Source organism: Dipodomys ordii, unplaced genomic scaffold (assembly GCF_000151885.1).
Source record: "Dipodomys ordii isolate 6190 unplaced genomic scaffold, Dord_2.0 Scaffold2, whole genome shotgun sequence".
Lineage (NCBI taxonomy): Eukaryota > Metazoa > Chordata > Mammalia > Rodentia > Heteromyidae > Dipodomys > Dipodomys ordii.
The window spans coordinates 34,576,255-34,602,310 of record NW_012267218.1 but is presented as its reverse complement, the minus strand read 5'-3'; the positions used below and the strand labels follow the sequence as shown (position 1 = coordinate 34,602,310).

General features: G+C 36.7%; 1 protein-coding gene across 1 annotated transcript; it reads left to right on the top strand.

Annotated features, from left to right (window-relative positions):
- The first annotated feature begins 2,208 nt into the window (after nucleotides 1-2,208).
- Nucleotides 2,209-14,165, top strand: Ppm1a (protein phosphatase, Mg2+/Mn2+ dependent, 1A). The gene is made up of 6 exons (XM_013015811.1): nucleotides 2,209-2,264; nucleotides 3,228-4,081; nucleotides 5,626-5,743; nucleotides 10,207-10,315; nucleotides 12,168-12,225; nucleotides 13,244-14,165. The coding sequence occupies exons 1-6, from the start codon at nucleotides 2,255-2,257 to the stop codon at nucleotides 13,271-13,273; spliced, it is 1,179 nt and encodes a 392-aa protein (XP_012871265.1). The 5' UTR covers nucleotides 2,209-2,254; the 3' UTR covers nucleotides 13,274-14,165.
- Nucleotides 14,166-26,056: the final 11,891 nt, after the last annotated feature.

Sequence of the window (26,056 nt, the reverse complement as noted above, 5' to 3'; positions counted from 1 at the left end):
GCTCAAAGGCCAGGCTCTCTGTGCCAAGCCCTGGACCCACACGCACACAAAGAAAAACATGAAGCAACACATACTTGCCCTTCAATACATGACTTGACCTCACTGTGTCCCAGTTGTTCATTGGTAAAATAAGGATAATAATAGTATCTTTAAGGATTGATGTGGATTAGAGAAGAACAGTGTTTGACTGGTAGAGATTCCTCCATAAATGTTAGTTGCTAATACCAAGCCAATAAGCATCCTTGACTATCTCTGGTTTAGATGTAGAATTGTGGGCTATAAGGTGAATTTTAAGAGAATCCTATGTATATTTTAAATTTTTCTTAGTTTCCTTTTTTTTTCCCCTGCCAAAACTGGGACTTGCACTCAGAGCCTCATTATTTTGCTTGGCTGTTTGCTGATTGAAGATAAGTCTCTTGAATTTGTCTGCCTGGATTGGCTTCAAATCTTGATCTTAGATCTAGCCTCCTGAGTAGCTAGGATAACAAGCACTGAGCTGCCACCACCTAGCAGTTTCTTTTCCTTTTGTTCCTTAAGTTACCTCGTGACTTAGTGGAAGTAATTTTTGAAGCTCAGTTAACCTTAGACAGGCAACACAGAGATTATGTCCTAAAGTCTCTTGTACTGCCTCCAGGTCCAGGAAACCATTTACAGGTACAACTAAGTCCTTTTTTTGGACCTTTTTCTGAAGCCATGTTCTTCTTTTGATCTTCAGAAAGCTAACAATTACTGTTGTGGTGTTAGACTCAATTGAAGGAGCTAGGGACACATACAAAATAACAAAATTCTCTACTCTCATAGAGTTTGTAACCAATATTCTGAAGTTAGTGCAAATTTTTGTTTTTTAACCAAATATGTAGGTAGAATTGTTTTGCTGTATTATTCAGTATATGTTGATATAACTAGATTTGTCCAGATCATACACAACTCAGTAGATTTTATCACCTTGGTGTCCATCACGTGTAACATGTTGCTCAGAGTTATATGAGCAGAAGTGGAATTGCTGAGCTGTTGCTTATGTGCATCTTCAAGTGTATCATGCAACATCTTAGGAGTATAGCTCAGTAGTAGAATGTTTGCCTGACATACATGAGGCCCTAGATTCCATCACAGCCCTGATGATAACAGTAACAACAACAACATAATAAAACATATCCTGTACAAGGTTTTGATGTAAAGAAAGTCAAAGTCAGTGTCCAGGAAGACACTATGACTGGCTTCTCTCTCTGGCCAAAACAAAATAGTGTATGATACCCATTAAATTGAATATTTGTAATGTGTTAGACATTGTATTAATGTTCATAAGACCTTTGTAAGGTGGAGAGAGAAATTAAAAACATATACTTATTGTAAGTAGTGTGCTGTCTTGTCAGTTTGTCTAGTAAATATGTTTGAGTATTACCTGATTTTGTTTTTGGTATGGTTATTGTTTTTCATTGAATAATGGAGTCTTTGTTTTTTTCTTTTTCTAAACTTTATTTCTACTCTACAATAATGCCCTAATAACCTAGGGTAAAATTTTGGAAGGTTTGAGCTCAGTGCCTCATACTTGCTCTACCATCAGAGATATGTTCCCAAACCCTTGCTTTATTTTTCAGCAAGGGTCTCAGGCTCCTTTTTTTGGATGGCTCCGGACCACTATTCTTAGGCCTCCCATGTAAACAATGATTTACAGTGAGTCAGAAATTAGAGTTCTGATTTCTATAAATTTCCTAATTGAATGACCTTAGTTAGATTCTTTAATCTTCTTTATGAAGATTAAAGTTCTTTATGAATTGTAGTTAATATTAACATTCACCTCAGAGGGTTGTTTAAATTAAATGAGGTAAGAATGAAAAACAAAGTAATTTAAAATTCTTGCTGAACAAAACATTTTCTGTTAACAAGATGTCTTCCTTAACATTATTTCTATCTCAAATCAAAAACTTACCCCTTTGCACTAATATTTATAAACTGGGTGTCAGGAAAGTAATCTGATAAATACCAAAGGGTGAGTGATAGCTACTCTTTGTTTGTTATGTACCTTCCATTAATGGAATGTTAATAGGGGGCAGAAGAGTAGGCAGAATTGTCTTATCCATTCCAACAGTCACAGTCTTCATGTGTATCAATTTGGTTAGGAGAAAAAGGAAAGGGGAAAGAGTTGCTGGAAAACTAAAGTTTTTATTTTCTTCCTAAGGGCTTTTCTTCACTTTTTTCTCTGAGTTTAGGATTAGCAACATCATGAATCCTGTAGTCTCAGAACTACATACTAATGGACCTAGGTACATTTCCTACATCTTCTCTACCTCCATTTTCTGTTCAGAATTCTATCCTCGGGGCTGGGAAGGTGGCTCAGTGGTAGAGCACTTGCCTTGCATGCCTGAGGCCCTGGGTTTGATTCCTCAGCACCACAGAAGCAGGGGGGAAAAGCCGGAAGTGGTGTGCTGTGGTTCAAGTGGTAGAGCTCTAGCCTTGAGCTGAAGAGCTGAGGGACAGCGCCCAGGCCCAGAGTTCAGGCCCCACGACCGGACTCAAAAAAAAAAGAAAAAAAGAAAAAATTCTATCCTCTTAGATTGCTTTTAGCCTGTCATTCCTCTGATTAAGTGGACCCTAAGTGTCTACATTCCTAAGCTATTGGAGAAGTAAAGGCCAACCTAAACTGACCAACTCTGTGCCTGCCCTGTGTTAGGTGTCTTTTAAACCAAGGCTCAACTGTTAAATATTGGAAAAGAGTAAAATTACTTGTTTCCAGGGTTGCCACCATGATATCTCTTGGTCTTTAGATGTATACTTGGTAGTCAGAGAGAATAATAATGATATACGTTATTGTCATTAGCATATCAGTAAATTAATTTTGTTATCTTTTATATATGAGAGTTGTACATATAATTGCTTACAAACTTAAGTTTTAGGGCTAGACAATTTATAGTAATTTAGTCACTGGGTTACTCAAAACCTGAAAAATCTCAATGAAGCAATAAAATCTGGCTTATGCAGATCGATGACCACTGCTAGATGTGCCTTGAGTGGCAGATCTGCTTTCCTTTGCCCTGATGCTCTGGTTCTCTCTGCCTAATGTTCATTCTGACATGTGCTTGATCAAAGACTCTCCCACTAGTTCTTGTTAATTTCCAGATAAGTTTGTATTTAAAGGTTTTCTTGTATCTCCTTGATTCTTATAAAAGTTGGAAGTGTATTTTGATGTAAAGATAGCTGTTGACTTTCTTGTTTCTCTTCCTTTACAGACCTAGAGGATCAAGACATAATGGGAGCATTTTTAGACAAGCCAAAGATGGAAAAGCATAATGCCCAGGGGCAGGGTAATGGGTTGCGATATGGGCTAAGCAGCATGCAAGGTTGGCGAGTTGAAATGGAGGATGCACATACCGCTGTAATCGGTTTGCCAAGTGGACTTGAAACATGGTCATTCTTTGCTGTTTATGATGGGCATGCTGGTTCTCAGGTTGCCAAATACTGCTGTGAGCATTTGTTAGATCACATCACCAATAACCAGGATTTTAAAGGGTCTGCAGGAGCACCTTCTGTGGAAAATGTAAAGAATGGAATCAGAACAGGTTTTCTGGAGATTGATGAACACATGAGAGTTATGTCAGAGAAGAAACATGGTGCAGATAGAAGTGGGTCAACAGCTGTGGGTGTCTTAATTTCTCCCCAACACACTTATTTCATTAACTGTGGAGACTCAAGAGGTTTACTTTGTAGAAACAGGAAAGTTCACTTCTTCACACAAGATCACAAACCAAGCAATCCTCTGGAAAAAGAACGAATTCAGAATGCAGGTGGCTCTGTAATGATTCAACGTGTGAATGGCTCTCTAGCTGTATCAAGGGCCCTTGGGGATTTTGATTACAAATGCGTCCATGGAAAAGGTCCTACAGAGCAGCTTGTCTCACCAGAGCCTGAAGTTCATGATATTGAGAGATCTGAAGAAGATGATCAGTTCATTATTCTTGCATGTGATGGTATCTGGGATGTTATGGGAAATGAAGAGCTCTGTGATTTTGTAAGATCCAGACTTGAAGTCACTGATGATCTTGAGAAAGTTTGCAATGAAGTAGTCGACACCTGTTTGTATAAGGTAGCTAGACTTCTTTAAAAATAATGATTATGCCATGTTAATTACTAAGTTAATTACTAATTTAATCATCTTAAAGACTATAGTTCTTAAAAATAAATTTTTCCACAATTACAGAATGGTGAAAATATAGGAACACATTTTAGAAATATCTAGTTACAAGATACAAGAGTTATAAAAGTCTTTAACCATGACTACTTAAGCTCGTTAATATGGAAGATTATCAAAGGCAAAAAGAGGAAGTTGAGTGCATGTTTTAGAAAAATGGGTGGGGAAGATTTGGCTCAATACTTGTAGATGAAGAGCATTTTGAAGTCTTAGTATTTTGTACCTATCACATTGATTGTAGCACCAGCAAAGCAATTATTTTGTGAGAAGTAATAGAAATAGCTTTAGACTTGGAGTCAGAAGAACTTTGTAAGACTTCCAGGTAAGTTACCTAAACTCTCTGGAGTATCTGTTTATTTAGTTTAAATTTTTTTTTGCCCTATCTTGTTGGGTTGTTGGGAGGAAAAGGGATCATGTACATAGATAAGCTAGCTGAGCCCCTGTATTCTACAGATGAGGAAGCTGAAGCCAGAGAAGGTTCTACGGACTTAAGAGTCAAACAGACCTGGGACCAAGGCTTACCTCTTACTTTTGTACTCTTCAGTCTTAAATTGTCTAATCTTTCTCAATTATTAATGGAGATAATAATCTAGTTTATAGGACTTGAGGATTTACAATAATGTGTTATGTATACATGTCTTAATCTTATATATACATATGTAGAGATATATAGGTGTATACAATATATACATATAGAGGTACAGATATGTATATATATGTATATATGGATATATATACATATATATTGAGAGAAGGGGGAAAAACCTGGACTAGTTTATAATATGCTCAACATATGCTTTTCCTAGAGAAGTTACAATTGGTGTCTCTGGGATTATACAACTTTAGCAGCAGCATTGATTAGATTCATTGTACTTTCTACTATACTCTCCTGTTTTGTCAGTAATGCTCAATTATTGATTTTCTTTGAAGAAGCAGAAATAAAAAAGTCAACACTATTTTTTGTAGTTCTATTTACACACAGCCATCTCAACTTAAAATCTTAACTAAAATCTTGTCCTTATAAATCAGGCTTTTGTAGCATCAACACATATTTCTACTTATTAAGAGAATGGATTAACCCTACCATTTATTGTGGTTTTAAGCTTTATATATCAGATCCTAATTGTAAACAATACAACTATGTAGCACTTGCTGTGTTATATGGAGTGAATGTGTGTATATTTATATTAGGTATTGCTTAAACTTAAGTAGGCTATCATTAAATATTTAGAAGTTTATCTTGTGGAATTTTTAATGATTATTATTGTGGCTATAACCTGTAATGTCTGTTTTTGTCCCATATATACATTTTTTAATCATTAAAAGTAACACTTTTTCTACAAATATAGCTATAATTGGCATAACTTTCAAAGATGCTTAAAGCTTACAGAAGCGTTAAAAAAAAAAAAAACAAAATGTTTTCTCAATTTTTCCCCCAGGGAAGTCGAGACAACATGAGTGTGATTTTGATCTGTTTTCCAAATGCACCCAAAGTATCGCCAGAAGCTGTGAAGAAGGAGGCAGAGTTGGACAAATACCTGGAATGCAGAGTAGAAGGTGGATCATTTAACAAAAAATAAGTAGCTTTTATTAAAGAAAAACCTTCAACACAAATGTTAACAGTTTAGCTTTATTTTTTAGCTCTTTACATGCCTGTCACTTCTAGTTTTTAGTACGGAGGAGTGGAAAGGCATTATGAAGTAGCTGTTCAGATGTGTATATGCAGTCGTCCTATCACAGTCTCATTAGAAATAACTACATTGTATTCAGGCTAAAATGTGGGCTCTGTAATGATGATGACCTCACTGGCATGAGTAACTTTTTGCCAGGAAAATCTGATTTATGGTTTAACTATATCATCTCTATGAAAAGCTGCATATATTAACTTAAAGTCTCTGGAGTTTTTTTGTTTATTCATTTTTGATAACTTGAAGGTCACAACTTAGTTATTTACATTGATGTGCCACGGCTTTTAAAACTTGTTTTAGCTGGGCGCTGGTGGCTCACATCTGTAATCCTAGCTACTCAGGAGGCTGAGACCTGAGGATCATAGTTCAGAGCCAGCCCCGGCAGGAAAGTCTGTGAGACTCTTATCTCCAATTAACCACCAGAAAACCGGAAGTGGCGTTGTGGCTCAAGTGGTAGAGCGCTAGCCTTGAGCTGAAGAGCCGAGGCACAGTGCCCAGACCCAGAGTTCAAGCCCCCAGGACCAACAAAAACAAACAGACAGGGGCTGGGAAGGTGGCTCAGTGGTAGAGCGCATGCCTTGCATGCCAGAGGCCCTGGGTTCAATTCCTCAGCACCACATAAGCAAAAAGAAAAAAAGCCGGAAGTGGCGCTGTGGCTCAGGTGGTAGAGCGCTAGCCTTGAGCTGAAGAGCTGAGGGACAGCGCCCAGGCCCAGAGTTCGGGTAGGTCCCATGACCGGACCCAAAAAAAAAAACAGACAAACCTGTTTTTAACTCTTCCTCAGCTTTCTACCTGAGTAGAAACCATAATAATTCTTATATTACAGATATGTAACTTCTAAATTAGATCAAGAAATAAGTTAGAAACTCCAAGAGTGTATTTTCTGTACTTACACAGATTAGTTTGGAACAAACAGAAAAGTGTTTGTATCTCTCCAATGTAATGCCTTCAAATAATTGAAAAACTTAAAAAAAATTTTTTTTTGGTGGTAGTGTTTTTTTTCTTTCTGTGCTGAGAATTGAACTCAAACCCTCACACTCTACCATTCTAGTGCTCTACCACTGAACTACTTACTATTCATTCCTATAAATGATCTTTGATATACCTACTATTTGTTTTAAATATTGTCTATCCAGAGAATTTCAGTTTACCATATATACAGTCGCATATAAATTATGCAGTTCCAACTTTATACTAGTTATATAAAAAATGCATTTGGGACTTCTAATGTCATTAGTTTGCATTAAAGACTTGTAGTAGCATGCAAGCATTGACCCTTACTGCATCCCATTGTGCCTGCATTATTAAAATATGTACCTTAATTCTATTTCCTCCTTTTTTACTTTTTGATATGAATCATAATGAGTTTGATACTAGAATCATTTTTTTGAGTACTGTCTACAACTACCGTTCTGTTTCTGTTACCTTCCCCTACTTGACAGCGATACATTTAGTGTGTATTTGTATTATTCAGTATTTCATTCATGTGTACCTCACTATTATCATGGGGCTTGTGAATTTCACATTTTAAGATAAATCATTCCAATATCATTTATAAATAATGCAGTAAAATTAAAAATACTTTGCTACAAAGCCACTGACTTAAACTGCTGATTAGTAGAAAACTGAGGAACTGTAAGAATAATATGTATAGGAGTAAGCTGATATTGTTTTGGCACTTTAACTTGGGCACACATTTTCCTGTTGCTTTAAAGAAAGAAATAAACACATTAGTATTTTTATTATGAAATGGGATTCAGTCTTAGAAATGAATTGCTACATTTCTTTTCAATGTGTACTCTTACATTTTTGGTGGAATTATAAAATATTCACTTTATATAATTTTGTTATACTATTTTTTATATTACTTTCAAGCAAAAATTGCTACCTGGGCAGAGTTTACATAATAGTCTATTTTTGATATGTTGAAATGTTATACTTGTACCATTCAATTGGAGATTGTGTCAAAATTAAAGATGGTATTCTTAGATTCAATGAGACTGCAGCTAGAGAATAAAGAATACATTAATTAAAACTGCTGCTATTTAAAGACACAAAAAGAATGTAATTGTTTGCATTGTGAAAGATGTTGTATGTCTTAAATGAGGAAATACGGCAGCTTCCAAACCAGGCACCAAATACCTTTTCTCTCTTTAAGCACATGCCTTGACTAAATTGCTGTGACCTACTAAACATCATTTTAGTTGCTTCCAATGTTTTTGGCTTCTCTGTTCACCACATAGAGAAGGAAAAAGCTTTTCAGGCTGTCTTCTCTAATGTTGTCTGTGCCCTTCTATATACTTGACTGGAGAGTGAAAAGACTAAGCTCATTATTTAACCAGATTGCTATTAAGCTTGTGGGACTTCTAAGCCAATTTAAGATTATTCTTATGTGTGTATGTTTTTAAAATCTTTGCTACTGACTGCCTGAGCTTTAGAGTTGCTAATTTGGAGAAAATTGGTAGAATCCTTCAAATATGATGGACAAGAGTGGGAAGAAGCAGAATGTGTTTTTGTATATGTGCATGTGAAATGTGGATGATTTTATACATTATATTCTTTATAAAACCACTGAGTCTTTTCACGGTCTAATTAAAATGTGCAAGAGCAATTAAAGGAATATTTCTTAAGGTTCTTTTTTTCCCCTTTTTAAGCACGGAAGTAAGGCTAGAATATTATGAATGTTCAGGTAGTTTAAATGGATTGTCCCACAAGAAATAGGATAGAGTAAACACTTTTAAAGTCTTTATTTTTTTAAAGATTTTTGGGTTCCTGTACCTTTCTTCACAGTTAAAATATCTTATATTTTAACAAAGATGTAATATACATCAAATATAGAGTATTCAAAATAATGTTAGACCTGAAACCATCATTGGTTGAATTTTTCATCAGTGTTCATTTCTATTGTATCTAGTTATTTATCAAATCATTGTATTGGCTTAGTAGAGACTGTATGTTAAGTGTGTTACAGATTTAGATTGTAAAATTGTGTAGTTTAGGTAAAAAAATCAAATCCCTTTATTTTTGTATAGCAGATTTCCAGCATTAGAACCATATGTAGAATATGCTAGATGTTAAAGATTACACAATAAAGGAACTTGGCAAACCAAATCTGAGATCCTTGCTTTTTGTTCAGATTTAAGACTGTTTTTTAAAAAATAAATAAGGCAAAACATTAAAAAGGTGAAATTTGGCCTTTATTCTGGAAGGACAACTAGAGCCATTGAAAGAAATTCTATGTTAAGCATTGTCTGTCTTTTAATTTGTGCCTTTAATGGTGAACTGATAGTTAAGGTTGGACCAAAAAATGAAAGATCTTCATACACATTATTATTTTCAAAGGTATTTACAAATTGAGGATTAGAATGATAATTTCTTGCCCAATGAAGGAGGAAAGTACCATTTCTTAGTATAAACCTTGAAAAACAAAAACTGAACAAAACTTGATTATATAATTTGCAAGTACTTTGACTTCAATTTGTATGTAGACTATGTGTGCTAAAATTCCAAGTATAGACTTGTTATGTTTTCAAGTTCTATGGTACAAGTAACAATAGTAAGCAGATCATATCACTATATTTAATAACTGAATGTTTTAAAATTAACTATTTTAAATGTACTTGTATGGTTTATCAAATCTTGCTTAAAGTTCTTGCCTTGAAATTTACACCTTTCCCCTTCAAACCTTTGCTCAGGAAATGGTACTGTGTATCTAAATATTGCTCAAGGATATTATAGAGGATTTGAGATAGAGTGATTTCAAGTATGTAACCTAATTTGTACATACTACATAAGTATCATTTTGCAAATATAAATTACGTATATGTAAAAATGATTTGGGTTAGTATACAATTAATTCCTCTACATTAAAAGATTGGCTTAAGTCCTGAATTTTTTTTAATCTGTGCAATGTATTTTACAGGACAAAATTCAGGAAATGTGTCCAGTCTAAAGAGAGGAGTTGATCTTAAAAGTAACTAGTAGACATCTTAAGAGAGGCTATATTCATTTTGTGTGTGTGTGTGTGTGTGTGCGTGCGTGCGTGTTTGTGTGTGTGTGTGTATCCCTGATTATGTAACTTATAGATTTAGCATAAATTTCTTCCCTTTCCACATTTTTTTCTAGATTGTTTTAATTCCTTGAAGTTAACCTTTTGTATCTTTTTCTACATCCTTTTTGCCTTAAATTTTCAAAGGTTGATCTGATTTTTTATGATACCAATTTAGAACATTTTAGTAGTAAATGCCATCTTTAAAAACTTAAGTTATCTTTGTTTCATTTTTTTAATTAAATTTGGATAACACTTACAAAAAAAGTACTTCTGATTCCCAGAAATCATAAAGAAGCAGGGGGAAGGCGTTCCCGACTTAGTCCACGTGATGCGCACGTTAGCAAGTGAGAACATCCCCAGCCTCCCTCCAGGGGGTGAATTGGCAAGCAAGTAAGTTCTATTCTGTACTCTTGGATTTGATGATAGTAAATGAAAATGTTACGTGTCCAATGATAACGTTTCTAAAAGGGTGCATTAATCTGGGCTTTCAAAATATTTAGTCTGTGATATCAGTAATTTTTTAACCATATTGCACTAAATGTTAATAATAGTAGCATAATCTCTCAATAATTAATACCTGAAAACTTCTAGGGGCTGTGTTTCTACATGTCCAACCTTCCCGGTGATTTTGGTTGTTGATTACTGGTTAGTTTGCTTTGGGATAGGGAAAGGTAGGAAGATACATTTCTTATCTTTTTTCCTTTCACTAAAGTTCATAGAACTGGACCAATTTGTGGCATATATTATATCTGTACTTAATATAAATTGGAGTATTTGAGCAGTTTTCTAATTCAATACTTACCCAACTACCTAAATAATTGACCTACAAAATACATTGCTGCTGGGCAGCACACCTGTAATCATAGCCACTCAAAAGGCTGAGATCCGAGGATCATGGTTCAACGTCTAGCCAGTTTGACTTATGAAACTCTTATCTCCCATTAACCACCAAAACACTGGAAGTGGAATCGTGGCTTAAGTGGTAGAGCACCAGTAAAACAGGAACAGCACTCAGATCATGAGTTCAAATCCTAACACCTGCACAAAAAGAAAATAGCATTGCTTACTCATTTCCCTTATTCTCGATTGTAGTCATATTCTTTGTAATCATTTCAGTAAGAATCATTGTTAAAGTTTCATTTGAAGCTTCTTTGGTAACTTCTTCTACATGACCATCTATGCTATGATTGGCTACACTTTGTTTAAATCTACATTGAAAGTAGGGAAAGTTCTATAGACTTATTTAGCCATGTTGAGAGGATTGAACCCAGGGGGTACTGCTTTTGCTTGACAAAAGCTCTACCATGGAGGATGAAAGTACTGACCTTTTATTTTGTGAGTCAGAGTTTGACTATGTAACACAAGCTGGCCCCAGACACTTGATCTTCAATCTCACCATAACCTGCCCAATGTTAGGATTACAGGAGTGTGCCACCCAACTAGATTTAGTTAATTCCACCTGACACCAGTGGTTCATGCCTATAATCCTAACTTCTTACAAGACTGAGTTCTGAGGATCGAGGTTCAAAGCCAGTCTGATCAGAACAGTTCCCAAAGTGGAACTATGGCTTCAATAGTAGACTATGAATTTTGAGTGAAAAAGCTAAGAAACAGTACCCACACCTCGAGTCCAAGCCTCAAAACCAACAGCAAGAATAAAACAGTAAAAGTTAACTCCTAGCCTTGTCATGGGAATACTTAAATTTTCAGTTTTCAATAGAGATTTATAAAGAAAAGTAGGGATAGGATTGGGTATGGCTAAAATGAGATATTGCTTAGATATTGATTTCAATCATCTATACCAGCAGGCAAGGACAGAAGTAGGGAAGAAAACAATAATAAAAATATGAATTACTACAACAAATGTGAACTTTCTATTTTAAAACTGTGACATAGCATTTAACTAGTATGTCTTTTTTTTCTAAACTAGTATGTCTTAAGATTTTTATGGCCATTGGTGACTCAGTCTTTTAAGCTAATTCAAATACAAGTATATAGGCTATTGTTTTGCTTTATTTTTAACCATGACTTTCAGTTTTACTCATTTGTGATGAAGTGTAACATTTACATATAGTTAACATTAGTGCATATGTATCTTTAGAGTGAATGAAAGTCACATATTGCCAGCCAGAAATAGAGGAACTAAATGATGCTTAATTATGAGACCGTTTTTGAAATTTTTAGTTATTAAGCAATGCTGTGCTTTCTGAGAAATTAATTTTCTGCATTTTTTAAAATTTAGGCGGAATGTAATTGAAGCCGTTTACAATAGATTGAATCCTTACAAAAATGATGACACTGTGAGTAGCATTTTAGTTCCCTTTGCTTTCCCCGTCCCTCTATTTTCGTATGCATATCCTTTCTCTGTTACCGCCGAGCTGCTCAGTGTTCCCATTCTCTTCCACACATCTCTGATTGCCCTGATCCCTGCCTACACCACAGTCCAAGTGACTCAACACAGTCATGGTGAGTGATTACGTTTTTGTGCGGTCCTTCAGAGGGCCTGCCCCACCAAATATATTTCTTTTAGTTGAGAAGATCTCTACTCTGAATCTTGAATTATTCTGAATTTTGTAGGGAGCTACAATAGAACTTTACAATCTACAAATAGTTTCTATGGTTGGAAATACCTATGTCATGAATCCTGAAGTAAGATGGGCACTGGTGGCTTACACCTGTAATCGTAGCTACTCAGGAGGCTGAGATCTGAGGATTGTGGTTTGAAGCCAGTCCAGGCAGGAAAGCCTGTGAGGTTCTTATTTCCAGTTTATCACAGGAAAAACCAGAAGTGGATCTGTGGCTGAAGTGGTAGAGTGCCAGCCTTTGAGCAAAAGAAGCTTAGGGATAGTGCCCAGGCCCTGAATTCCAGTCCCAGGACCACACCCCCACACCCCAAAAAAGAGAATTCTTCTTCTATAAATGTTATAATATCATATTAACTTTTCTCCTACAGTTCTGTTGTAGTATGATGTTTATAGAAATGTGATCATTTTAAATAATGTAGGAAGAGCTCTGAAACATCTTACATAGTGCATTATAAAACTTGCTAAAACCTCATATGGTTTGAGCTCTTAATCTTTTATGATCCACTTAAAAGTTTATAAAAAGTGTTCTAAAAAGATTGTGTTTTTCCAACATATACAAAAATTACAAACAAAAAGTACTGATATTTCATATGCTAGCATATGTAATTTCATACTTTAAAAAATGTTTGTAAAAAATCACCTTTTACAAAACCTTATCTGAACCATAGTATATTTTAGCACCTCTAAGTTTTAGTTTCTTGTTCTTTGTTTGTTTTTTTTTCCTTTTATAAAGGACTCTACATCAACTGATGATATGTGGTAAAACTGCTCATCTAGCCATGGAATTTACCATCACCTCCAAAGGAGAGTACAGCCCAACTTGGTTGAACCTTTTAACATCCATCCTCAACATGAAGGAAGGAAATATGACATGACATTGGGTGAGAGGGATTACACCAGAGACCTTCAGCAGTACAACAACTAGCCCAGAACTGATTTGTTTTGTTTCGTTTTGGTTTTTTTTTGTAAATTTGAAACTTACAGAAACGTGATTTCAAACCATAATTCATGTTGTAAATCAGACTCCAGCAATTTTTGTTGTATGATTGTTTTGTAAAGTGTAATTGTCCTTGTACAAAATGCTCATATTTAATTATGAACTGCTTTTAAAAAATCACTATCAATGATACAAGAAATGTTTGGCTTGTTATGTGATGCAACAGATATATAGCCCTTTTGAGTCTTATGTTCGGACTTGGGATTGGAACAGGGAGAGCAGCAACCATATAACTAGACACTCAAATGTGTACATGATTATGGAGAGTAACTTCAAAATTTCACAAAGCCGAACATCCAAGGAGTTATGGAAACTGTCTTAATGTTCTTGGCATTGTTGATGAAGCCCTTCCCTTCATTTAACTGTCTTTCAGGATATTCTCTCCTTGTTGCCATGAGTATTGCAGGTAATACAATATATTCATAAGAATATCAATCTTGGGGCTAAAATGCCTTTGATTTTTTTTTTTGGACCTCTTTTACAAGTCCTTACATTTAATTCCTAATTGAAGAGCAGCAGCTTCCTACGTATAGTAGGAGACTGCCACATTTTTTTTTTTAATCTTTTTTGCTATCATGATTGGCCGGGCCTGCTGCTGTTCCTGGTAAGATATTCTGAATTCATTTTATCAATAAAGCTTGATTTAACAAACAAGGAATTTAATCATGTATGTGTAATTCCTCTCTCACCCCGGCCTTTCACCACACAATGCTATTGTAAAGGAGATGCTTCTCATAGGGAAAGGTATTAGTCTCTTAATTGGGCAATACTGATACTCTAGGCCAAGATGGAACTGTTCCTTTCCATTAGAAAGATTTAAGTCTTTGTTGTTCTTCAATCTTTTTCAAGTAGGTTTATTTCAGACTGCTTACTTTTCATTAAGATGTGCATCAGCTTGAATTTACCTACTGTTTAATTAAACTAATTGTCAAAGTTTGACAATCTAACATTCTATGGTAGGTATGTGTGTGTTTGTATGTGTTTGCCTGTGACTTTTAATTGGCCCATGTCTTTAGACTCTTAAGTGGTTAAGATGTATTTGTGATTTGAAATATAGCATGTTGATAATATTTAGCTGTTGGCCTTTTAAAATAAATTTCAAAGTTTTAGAAACTGTAGATATAAAAATACCTAATTTAATTTAGGTTTAAATTCCTCTAAGCATGTGAAAGTAAGTTTTACAGTCTGTCACATCGAAAAGACTACTGTTCCGTGTCCTTCTGTATTTTTGTCTCTTTAGTTGATTATTGTATTTATCACTATGTAATGAATCAGTAGGCAGATTCCCCCACGAGAAAACTATTAAAATGTAAGATTAAAATACAATATTAAATACAAATCAAAACTTTGTGTATAAAGCTAGTATAGTTCATTTTGTTATATTTGTTTTTTTCCTAATTTGGAAATACACATATTTGTATATATAGCCTTAAAACTAATGTAAAGTTAGGGGAATAGTAGGAAAAGTAATGTTAAATGTCTCAGATTTAAGTAGTTACATACCAGCAAATTCTTTCATTATCCCTCTTATTTGTGAGGTGATTAAATGTAACTTAATTGTATTTTATTTATATTTTAATCCAGCATGAATAAAAACAGAAATACTATTTATATTTAGAAATTTATAACAGTTGGAATTACAAAACCAATTCCATACTTTAACTTATAATAAATGCTTAATGTCTAAATCTGTGGTAGAGTGCGAAGTATGGTAATGTTCTAAGTTACGGCTTTGCAAACATCTAAAAGTGCATTTAATTTCTAACAGTGCTTCCAGTAAAGGTTAATTACTAGACATACTAGTACTGAAAGATAAATCCCTATTAGAACAAGCTGGTTCTTTTTTTGTTTTTTTTCAACAACCTGAAGTTTTTAGTTTCTAGTTTGAAAACCTTGAATTTCTAGTTTTTGAAATGTAGAAGTTAAATCATAAGTAAAACATGAGATAAGTTGTATTTCAAACCATAACAGCGTATTTAGAACCTTTTTTAATTTGAGTGTTTTTAAACAATGAAGGAGAAATTTAAATGTTCCTTTGGAAAAATTCAGCTGAAAGTGACAGTTGCTGGTGTGTGAGCCAAGAAGACTGAAGTCTCTTCACATGAGCCAGCACTCTGCCGTACTAGGCATAGTGCTGCCCAGCAGAGTGCAGCGTTCCCAGCTGGGGAGGTAGTCAGGGTGGACAGCCCCCCTGTGGTCACCTGCCACATGTGGTCACCTGCCGCTTTCACCTGTGCACCTCCTTTGTGTGCACTTCATTTTGTATGTGTGTTCAAAATCCTTGACCTTCTCACTCTTTTTTTTTTTTATGCTATTAACATCTCAGGGCAAATGCCTCAAAATCTTTTGTGTGTGTTCTTTTATCTTTTTGGAGGGAAAAAGTTCTGTGTGGTGATACTCAAAGTATAGATTCGTGTTAATAGGAAGCTTGACATCAAGACATCTCATATTTATCTCTGTTTTAAGAAGATATGGTCTCCAAATTTTAAATTAGGGGGGAATATACTTTTTCAGCTAACAGAAGCAGTCTTGTTAGCATTAACCTTAAAAATCAAAAAGTGGTACTCATCTTTAGAACTAGCCTCAAACTTGTTTTTAGTTACAACACACTAATTGGCCTCTAGAGAATTATAAAGCTGCTCGGCTACTTAATTTTTAGAACAGTTTATGGGGAAAAGGCTGGGCATGGAGATGGATGACCCATACTTTGGAGATATGAAGGCAGGAGTATCTCAAGTCTGAGGCAGGCTTGAGCTACATAGTGAGACCCTGTCTCAAAAAGATCAAATTACATCAGTTACATAATTCAAATAACCTGAATTATTGTGTTGCTTTTTAATGTTTGATCACACATTAGTCTGGCTAATTAGCTTTCCAAAAAGTATGTTGAGTATTGTCTATGAAACACTGTCTAGGTTAGCTACCATGGGACTATACAGAAATGAAATAGGTCCTTACCTCAGGGAGTTTACATTTGAATCAAACTTAAAGTCTAGTTTATCTTAGTATTATAACTGAATCCATGTCTATCAGCCAGCTGACTTTCCTAAAGAGCACATTGATACTTTGCTTGTTTATCTGAAAGTTCTTTTTTTTTTCTTCCCTGGAGTTCAAAATCTCATTCAAAAGAAAATTTTGCTTAGTCTAAAAGTAAAATTGGACTGATGAGGCATCTGTTCAGAATTCCTGATTGTCTAACAAATGGCCTTCATTTTTCCTGCTGACAGCAGCAAATCAGAGAACTGATGGATTTCTTATAATTCTCGTACCTTTGGTAATACTGGTGGGTTTAGAATATTATACATGCATGCATGCATATGTGTGTGTATATGTATACACACATATGTATCTATACATACATATACACATATGTGTATATATATTAATCTTATTTATAACTTTTCATTATAATACAGTGCTGGTGTTAATAACAGTTTTGCCAAATGTGAAAATGTGTTTGAATATTTTAAAAAATTTCACTGCCCATCTTTACTGAACAAATTCACATGAAAACTCAGCATGTAATTTCTAAAAACTGATGAAATCAGGTACTACTTTTCTTGATCTTAATTTTGGAATACATGGTATACTTTCTATTCAAACTTTACTGCTTTTACAGTATTATATTAGATTTTGGTATTAGAAAATGTTTGTAAATATTTTATTTTGTAAATGTTTCTCATTTGAGGTTTTTCTTTGAAGGGACCTGCAAAAATTGCATATACTTTTACTTACAGATTTTGCAAGTGAGATAACCATTTTTAAATCAAGTGACAATTGACTCCATTAATTTTTCTTTATAGTTTATAGTTTAAAATTTTAGGAGCCTCATTTTACTTTTTATCCTTCAGTAATGTGCCACATGTTTTGTTTTTATTTGTTTTAAATTATATATACTTAAGGATATGCTTGAAATATTGAAGAACACATTTTCTAAATATATAATACTGAATTGTTTTATTGGTCAAAATACTGAATTAAGTGTGTGTATGAATGGTGGTCAGAATGCTCAGCAGAAATAGAGGCATTAGCTCCTCTTTATTGTCAAATGAGCATTTCCCACTTAATTTCACCTTAGCACAGATTGTTTCCCTCTTACCTGTTTTATAGATTAAGCTAGTGGCCTCTGTTCTCACTGTTCCTATTTATATTTGCACAGGTAGGAGTGTCAATTAGGAAAATTAGATTGTGTTGACCTTGCAGTTGACTTAGGCTTTCATGACATGGGGGTAGGGATTAAATTGATAAGAGAGAGATACACTTTTCTTTCCTGCATGCAGTATCCCAGCTTCCTGTATTTCCTCTTGATGTTCGCTCTCCTTTCAAATTGAAATGGGCCAGTTTCATTCTCTTAAGCAAGAAAATAATGTATTATTACCTCATCAAGGCCAATTAATATTTTGTTAAACTGGGCTGAAAAAGAGCAAATACTGGGTATGGAGTGGGAAAAGAGCCAAGAAGATTACTGGGTTCTTTTGAAAAACAGCAAAACAAAACTGTTGTGGCTCATAAGTCTTTGCCTCTCAAATAAACCTAGTTTTTCAAGGAATATGAGAAAAGTTACTGATGCTTCAACATAGAAGCAACTGAGAAAAACAACTCTCTTCATTCAGCACAGAGCATAGCTCTTCAGTTCTTCCCTTTGCTCCAAAACTCGTTTCCTACTAATGACATTCTAATTAAACTGTTTAAGTATTTGATGCTTTATCCTTTCCTTTTACCTAGCCCTTAGCTAATGAAAGATTAGTGATATTTACATTTGTGTAGTACTATCTGAAGTAGGCTAGATTTGTGTGAGAGGTTGGGTAGCTACAGTACAAAATTAGTGATTTCCTAATTTGGTACAGTGGCTGGCACAAATTGAGGGAGGTTCTTAATCATCCGGGGGTCAGGGGCCCTTGGAGAATGATGAATCCTAGAGACTCCTGGGAAAATACATATAATGTACAAAATGCCATAAAGTTTACAGTATTGCAGGGCTCATTGGCCTTCTAGTTAAGACCTACCATTTCAATGGAAGATTTCATCCTTTTCTCCTGCAGAGCCCAGGGCATACAATGAATCTACCTTAAGTTATTCCTTTTAAAAGAGAAAGGTTGATTGCGGCCTGGCCAGAACCTGGTATTAAAATACTTTTTTTCTTTTTTTAAGGAAAAGTGATAGTCTGAGGGAAAGAGTTTTGTGCAGATGATAAAGTATTGCATTTAGACCCAGTTTTGTGAGATGATGTCTTTTTCTAAGATTTACCTCTCTTGGAATGTAATAGAGAAGTGGTAACGTGGAAATTGAGACCCTCAGATACAATATGTTAACCAATAGCTGTCAGATCTCACTCAGGTTTTTTAAGGTTTGAGCTTCCTGATGATATTAGAGGTCATTAAATGTTTAACTTCAGATATTATGGATTTGAGTATTTAATACAGAATGTTAAATAGGATCTTATGGACAGCCACCAATGTATATCTCCAGAAGTATAATTGCAATGAAAGAACTTGGTAGATTGGTTACCCAAATTGGGCATTCAATTAGAATTTATTTAATTTCTACTTTGGGAACTTGAAACATAGAAACTATTGTCTTACCTGTCTCTTCCATGATAATATCCCAATATTCATTGGTTTCATAATTTAATTGTTTCACTTAATTTATATAAATGGTTTAGAGTGGGAAGACATGTACATGTAAAAAGCAAGTTGCATTATATATATATATATTCATTTTTAATCTACAAATGTAAGACTAATACAACTGCAGAAATATTTTTCTTAAATGACATGTAACAAAATCCTCCACAGTTAACTCATCCACTATGGAGTTATGTGATCCAAACTTTTTTAAAAATCCCATAAATGTATATTTTGTATTATGTACCATTTCCTGGTCCAAAGAAAATATGTGAATTCAGTTCTAATTTTAAGAATGTACTTTTGTTTTCAAGTCTTTTGGAAAGTTGCATTCAGCCTGTGAATGCTGCAGATTGTAACATGAGATGAAAAGTAGAAATAATTCTAGTTTGCAAAACTGGTGCCACTAAATAAACAGGCAATTGCATAATGTGTGTGTATTTATTACCAAAAGCATTTTTGTTGTACTGAGAAACCTGGACAATTTGAAATTAGTGGAATTCACTGGGGGAAGGCAGTACTGGGACTTGAACCACATACTCGAGAGGCTTATTTGCTCACAACTAGCACTTTATCACTTGAGCTCTGCTTCCAGCCTGGTTTTTGCTAATTAATTGGAGATGGAGTCCTGAGGAATTTCCTGCCTAGGCTGGCTTCCAGCCTTGATTCTCAGATCTCAGCCCCCTAGCAGCTAGGTTTACAGACAGGCATGAGTCGCCAGCATCCAAGCTGAGAATTCTCTTAGCTGGAGTAGGTAACTTTGTTGACAAAGTAAATGATACTTAGAATTTGAACTAGACTTGTATTAGTTTTAGGAAGATTATAGATCACCAGAAAATTGGATTTTGTGATTATCGTAATGAAAACATTCCAGAAGTAAACCAGACAACTTTCCTCTTGGGCAAAACATACTCAACCATGCCTGACTTCTAGTAAAATATCTTGTCTCTTAGTCCTTGAGATTGGGAAAGGAATTCTTACCTAGTATCTAGGGTATAATACCTGCTTTCAGTAATACTTGAGTACATTGTGACATGATACAGAGGGAAATGTTTATTTCTGCTGCTTCTGATAACTGGTTTTGTCACACCTGTCCTGTGTTTACCCTTGTGTGAAAGTAACTACCAGGTTTAAGTAGTCTTAGCTCCTATAGTTAGACACTGAAATGATGATAAAAGTAATATTCTATAATCTTCAAGAACTCATTATTATAAAAATGTATAATGAGCTGGGCACTGGTGGTTCACGCCTGTAATCTTAGCTACTCAGGAGGCTGAGATTTGAGGATCACGGTTCAAAGCCAGCCTGGCCGTGAGACTCCTTACCTCCAATAAAGCACTCAGAAAACTGGAAGTGGTGCTGTGACTCAAGTGGTAGAGGGCTAGCCTTGAGCTGAAGAGCTGAGGGACAGTGCCCAGGCCCAGAGTTCAAACCCCATGATCGACAAAAAAGTATAATGAAAGCTGGCCACCGTGGCTGATACCTGTAATCCTAGCTACTCAGGAGACAGATCTGAGGATCACAATTCAAAGTCAGTCCAGACATAAAATTCCCCATGAGACTTCAATTAACCACACAAAAACTGGATGGTGGCACTGAGGCCCAAAGTGGTAGAGCGCTAGCCCTTGAGCAAAGAGCTCAAGGACAGCACCCAAGCCCTGAGTTCATGCCCCACAACCAGCTCCCTCCCCCGCAAAAACATATATGAAAGTAATAATCAGGCATCGTAGCCAAAGAGAGCACATCTTTCAGAAAAGTAGAAGCAAATAAATACGTTTGACTTATGTGTAACCTATCACTTGTCAAAATTTATCGTGGAATTTGGTTTTTGCTTGTTTGGGCGGTTTGGAGAGTTCTTTTTGAATATTGAAGCTCTTTTTTAATGTGTTTTGGCATTGAAAAACTAGTATTACTCTTTTTCCTTACTATCCCTTAATAGCTCAGATTGAACTTCCCATCAAATCATAAAATAGTGTTTCATGTTAATATTTGTATTGTTGCCTAAATAGTGAATAGTCCCAGTGTGTCATTGTCTGTTGTAATTTAGACACAGACATGTGTCTCCAGACCAGAAATTAATTTGAACCATGAACTTTTTTATTTGCTCTACAAAAAATTGGCAGCTTTAGCTGGGCACTCGTTCATGCCTGTCTATCTATAATCCTCGCTCCTCAGGAGGCTGAGCTCTGAAGATTGTGGTTTGAAGCCAGCCCTGGCAGGAAAGTCTGTGAGATTTGGCTCAAGTGGTAGAGCACCAGCCTTGAGCAAAAAAGCTCAAGGACAGTGCCCAGAAGACCCTGAGTTTAAGCCCTAGGACTGGCACAAAAGAAAGGAAGAAGGAAAGAAAGGAATGAAAAGGAAGAAAAAAAAGTTTTATTCGTAAATTTTCAGAAATGAGTTCTTGACTAATCTGAAAGTATTTGATGCTGCTCATGCTTTTCAGTGTGTCTCTCTAGATCTAAAGAAAACCTATCTATAGACAGATGAACAAATTTGCAAATCTGAGGTTTAATAATACGCAATCGCAAATTTATGTGAACACTAGAATTAGGTCAACCTGCTACTTGAGAAATACTATTCCAGCAGGGACCAGGAAAGGAATGTAGCCTAAACTTAAATGTGCGCAGCAGGTATAAGGAATGAAGATAAGAAGGAGGGGCTGGGAAGGTGGCTCAGTGGTAGAGTGCTTGCCTTGCATGCATGAGGCCCTGGGTTTGATTCCTCAGCACCACATAAGCAGAAAAAGCTGGAAGTGGTGCTGTGGCTCGAGTGGTAGAGCGCTAGCCTTGAGCTGAAGAGCTGAGGGACAGTGCCCAGGCCCAGAGTTCAGGCACCATGACTGGCAAAAAAAAAAAAAATGGAATCGTTTTAAGAACTTATTTTGAATTGCACAATTAAGATGAAAGTGGTGGTTTTATGTTTGAGGTGCTAGGGTTTGAACCAGGGTCATGAGCTTGCCAGACAAGGACTTTTAGCATGTAAGTCATGCCTACTCATGGAAAATACTTTTCTGATAGCATGTAAGTGTATACCTAGCCAACACAACCTATGACAAGGGAGTCTATGAGAATCATTTCTTGTTTTGTCTTTCTGGCAGTTATAGAGATTGAACTCTGTCCTTTGCCATTTCCTTTTAGTTTGTTTTTCCAGGTAGGCTCTCATGCTAATTTAGCCCAGACCAGCCAAATCATGATCCTTTTTCCTCTTCCTGATAGCTGGGATCACAGGTGTACACTTCTGTGGTCAGCAAAATCATTGATATGGAAGTGAAATCTTTGCTAAAGTTGACTGAGGGCTTCCAACTTTTTTCCAAGTTTCTGCTAGACAATGGATGACTCTTGTCAGAGAAGTCATGCATGTACCTTACATTAATGTACTGAAACCTTTCCAGGGATTTATTTTCTAATTCTCAGTAGAGAAATATTGAGTGTATTCTGATTCTATCTAATAAAATATTTTTGTAAAGATTCAGCTTATCAGAAAAAGAACACCGTTCTCAATTATTTTAGCTGCTGAACATTTTTAACTTGTTACATTGATGGAACTAGTTTTTGTTATTATTTTTGGTGCCAGTACTGAGTTTGAACTCAGGCCTGGGCGCTATTCCTTAGCCTTTTTGCTCCAGGCTGGCACTCTACTAGGAAGCAACGTTTTAATCTTGACAGGCAAAGCAAGTAATCATTGATGTAAAATCAGGTTTTTATCTGCCCTTCTTGGTATGTGCCATCATACAGGCATCTTGCAGGCAGTGAAGCTGTGTTTGAGCATAATTTGCAGAAAGGAAATCTGTTTCATGTTCTTCCTTGATATTTAGTAGTTATTTAGTTACCTTGTGCAAGATCTAGGGCTTGAACTTGGGGCCTGTGTACTATCCCTGAGCTTTTGTACTGAAAGCTAGTGTTCTACCTCTGAAGCCACTGCTCTACTTACAGCTTTTTGGTCATTAATTGGAGATAAAAGTCTCACAAGGACTTTCCTGCCTGGGCTGGCTTTTGAACTGCAGTCCTCAGATCTCAGTCTCCTGAGTAGCTGAGATTACAGGTGTGACCTACTGGCACCTGTTGTTGTTTTGTCGGTTATGGGGCCTGAACTCAGGGCCTGGGCGCTGTCCCTCAGCTCTTCAGCTCAAGGCTAGCGCTCTACCACTTGAGCCACAGCGCCAACTTCCGGCTTTTTCTGCTTATGTGGTGCTGAGGAATTGAACCCAGGGCCTCATGCATGCAAGGCAAGCACTCTACCACTGAGCCACCTTCCTAGCCCTGTTGGTTTTTATTTTTTATGCCTGAAATGCTTGCTTTGCCCTTAACCCTTTTGGTTTTGCCTTAAGTATACAGGTTCCCAGAATACATTCTGTTTTGAACTTCTATAAGTACATTTTGCTTTAAGTCTGAAGTTCTATCTCATGAAGTTTTCTTCGCCATGTGTTCTATGCTGCTGTTAGTAATATGTAGGCAGGAATATTGGATGACAGTATGTTTTTTAAGTCTGTTGACGTATATAAACACATATAAGTAAGAGTGTGCAAATATACATGCACCTTCTACAGAATTAGCCCTACAGTGAACCCGTGGTACCGTGGTACAATGGTACCGGTTCACCTTGTCCTTCTGAGACTTTGCCTGCTTCATGACCAGATGAATTTGGAATCTGACCTGACTACAGTATTGGTCAAATCTTCATCCCAAGAGCATCAGAGTTGCAGGAAGGCGACTGCAGGAGGGCACATCTCCATAGTTTAAGAAAGCATGGAGGAGCAATTGCTGAAGATGACATGATTGGCTGTATAAATCTGTTGGAACTATCTTGATATTTTAATTTCTTGGGCTGATTGTAAAACTTTTTTTCCCCAAAAAATCATTTGTGCAGGTAAAAAAAAAAAAGGGCAAAGATGTAAGAAATGATTGCACTTTTTAATCTTAGAATCTGTGACTTCTCTTAGACTAGAAGTCATTTAATGAAGTTGACATTTTGCTATTTGGTAAGGAAGGAAGAAGCAAAGGAAATGTGGAGGAGGGGAAGACAAAGAAATACAAAAGGCTAGAAGAGAGGCCTGTCTTAAAGTGACAAACGTGTTAAAAGTTAAGACAATTCAGGTTTTCTGGAATTAAAGTTAATTTAGGCACCATAAATCACCTTCCTTGCCAACAGTCACTATTGCATCATCAGTTAGAATATTTGTCAAGTTTCTTTTCCTCCCCCCACTATTAAGGTTTTATGATGCCCTCCTAGGGGGCTGCCTTAGGGAATGGGGGCGATAATGAAACCCCAGTTGACAACTCCTGGATTTCATTAGGAAAGTAGTTGAAATGAGCCCATTTAAGAGAAAGGATTACAGATTTCCCTCCTGCCAGCAGTTGTTCTTAACCGGCCAATGGCACAGGATGGCCTGGGAAACTTTAAATCCTGCAGTGAAGATCAGGTTGGAAGATCCATCCTGCAAGCACTGTCGTCCCCCCCCCCCCCCGCCAGTGAGGCCCTGTTCAATGCTGGGTTCAGTTCAATCCTCCACCTCTTATCTTGTGACCTCCCTTCCCTCTGCTTACTAGGCTGTTCCCAGGACGTGCCTAAGGTCTTCTGGAGCAGCTCTTGCTGCTCTGTTTACCCCGATTGTTTCCTTAGCCAAAGCAAGTGAAATGCAAGTTCAGGGAGATTGGAAAGAACAAGCCCTGATCACCACCAACGGATTCATTCTGCACTGGATGACTGAATGAAGCTGTGTGTGTGTGCATCTGCAAAAACAGAAACAACAGATTGGTGCTGAGCGGAGGAATGGACATGCCTGAGTTGTGCCATTACAGAGCAGTTCTGTGAGCGGAGGTTGGGGCCACGTGAAATACCCTGTGTCCGTTGCAAACACTCGTGAGTGTAGAGGAGTCAGTATTCTGCACCTGTGAGAAGGCCCCTGGGCGGCGCCCTGTGCTGTGGTGAGACTGGATTTGCATAGGCTGAGCTAAGGAAGAAGATTTCCATGCATCAGCAGCTTTACAAAGGGGAAAACAGAGGTCGGCCTGCTGAGGCTGGGGAGGGCCTGTCTTACCAGACCCATTCTACACGGGACCACCTAAGGTAACTGGCAGGTTTAGGTGTATCCCTAGGAAAACACCAGCTTTTTGTGTCCTTTGCTTTCCTTTCTGGCAAGGGGAGAGAGGCTAGGGTTTGAACTCAGGGTCTAGTGCCTGCTAGCCCCTTTTATCTATTTTTTCAGATAGCATCTTGAACGTTTGCCCAGGTCAGCCTTGGGCATCAATCCTCCAATATATGTATTCCATGTAGTTGACATTATGGGTATGAACTACCCTGCCCAGCTTCTTTGTTAAGGTCTTGAAAACATTTTTTGCTAGACTGGCCTCAACCCATGAGCCTCCCATATATAGCCTCATGCATAGCTGGGATTATAGGTGTGAACCACTGCGGGTGGCCTTTGTTGCTTGAACTTTGATTAAGTTTGTAGATGCCCCAGCCATGAATAGACATTGCTTGTCTCAGCTCGACTCACAAATCCAGTGGTAGATACAGGAGAAACTATTCTTTCATATGCCACCAACCTGTGCTGCCCCAAACTTTATTAACATAACAGAAACACTCACTTGTTATATCTTCTACCTCTCTGGAGTGTTCTGTAGAGCTATGGTCCACGGTGGAACATTCTTCATTCTAGGCAAGCACAACTTTGTCCAGCTGGCTAGCCACTAACCAGCATGTGCCAAGAGTTGTGGTCAAATGTGCACTGTGCACTTTGAGTCACGCAGTTGGGAGCAGAAAGCCTGACAGCCCATGAAATGCTGCTGAAGTTTCCTGATTGCCTGTGTAGCCAGCCTGCAACTCCACGTCCACTGTCCAAGCCAAAGCGACGGAACAGAATGTGCAGAAGATGTAAGTGTGATCGTCTGTCACTTTCCACCTCCAGCTTGTTAGCAATTTCTTT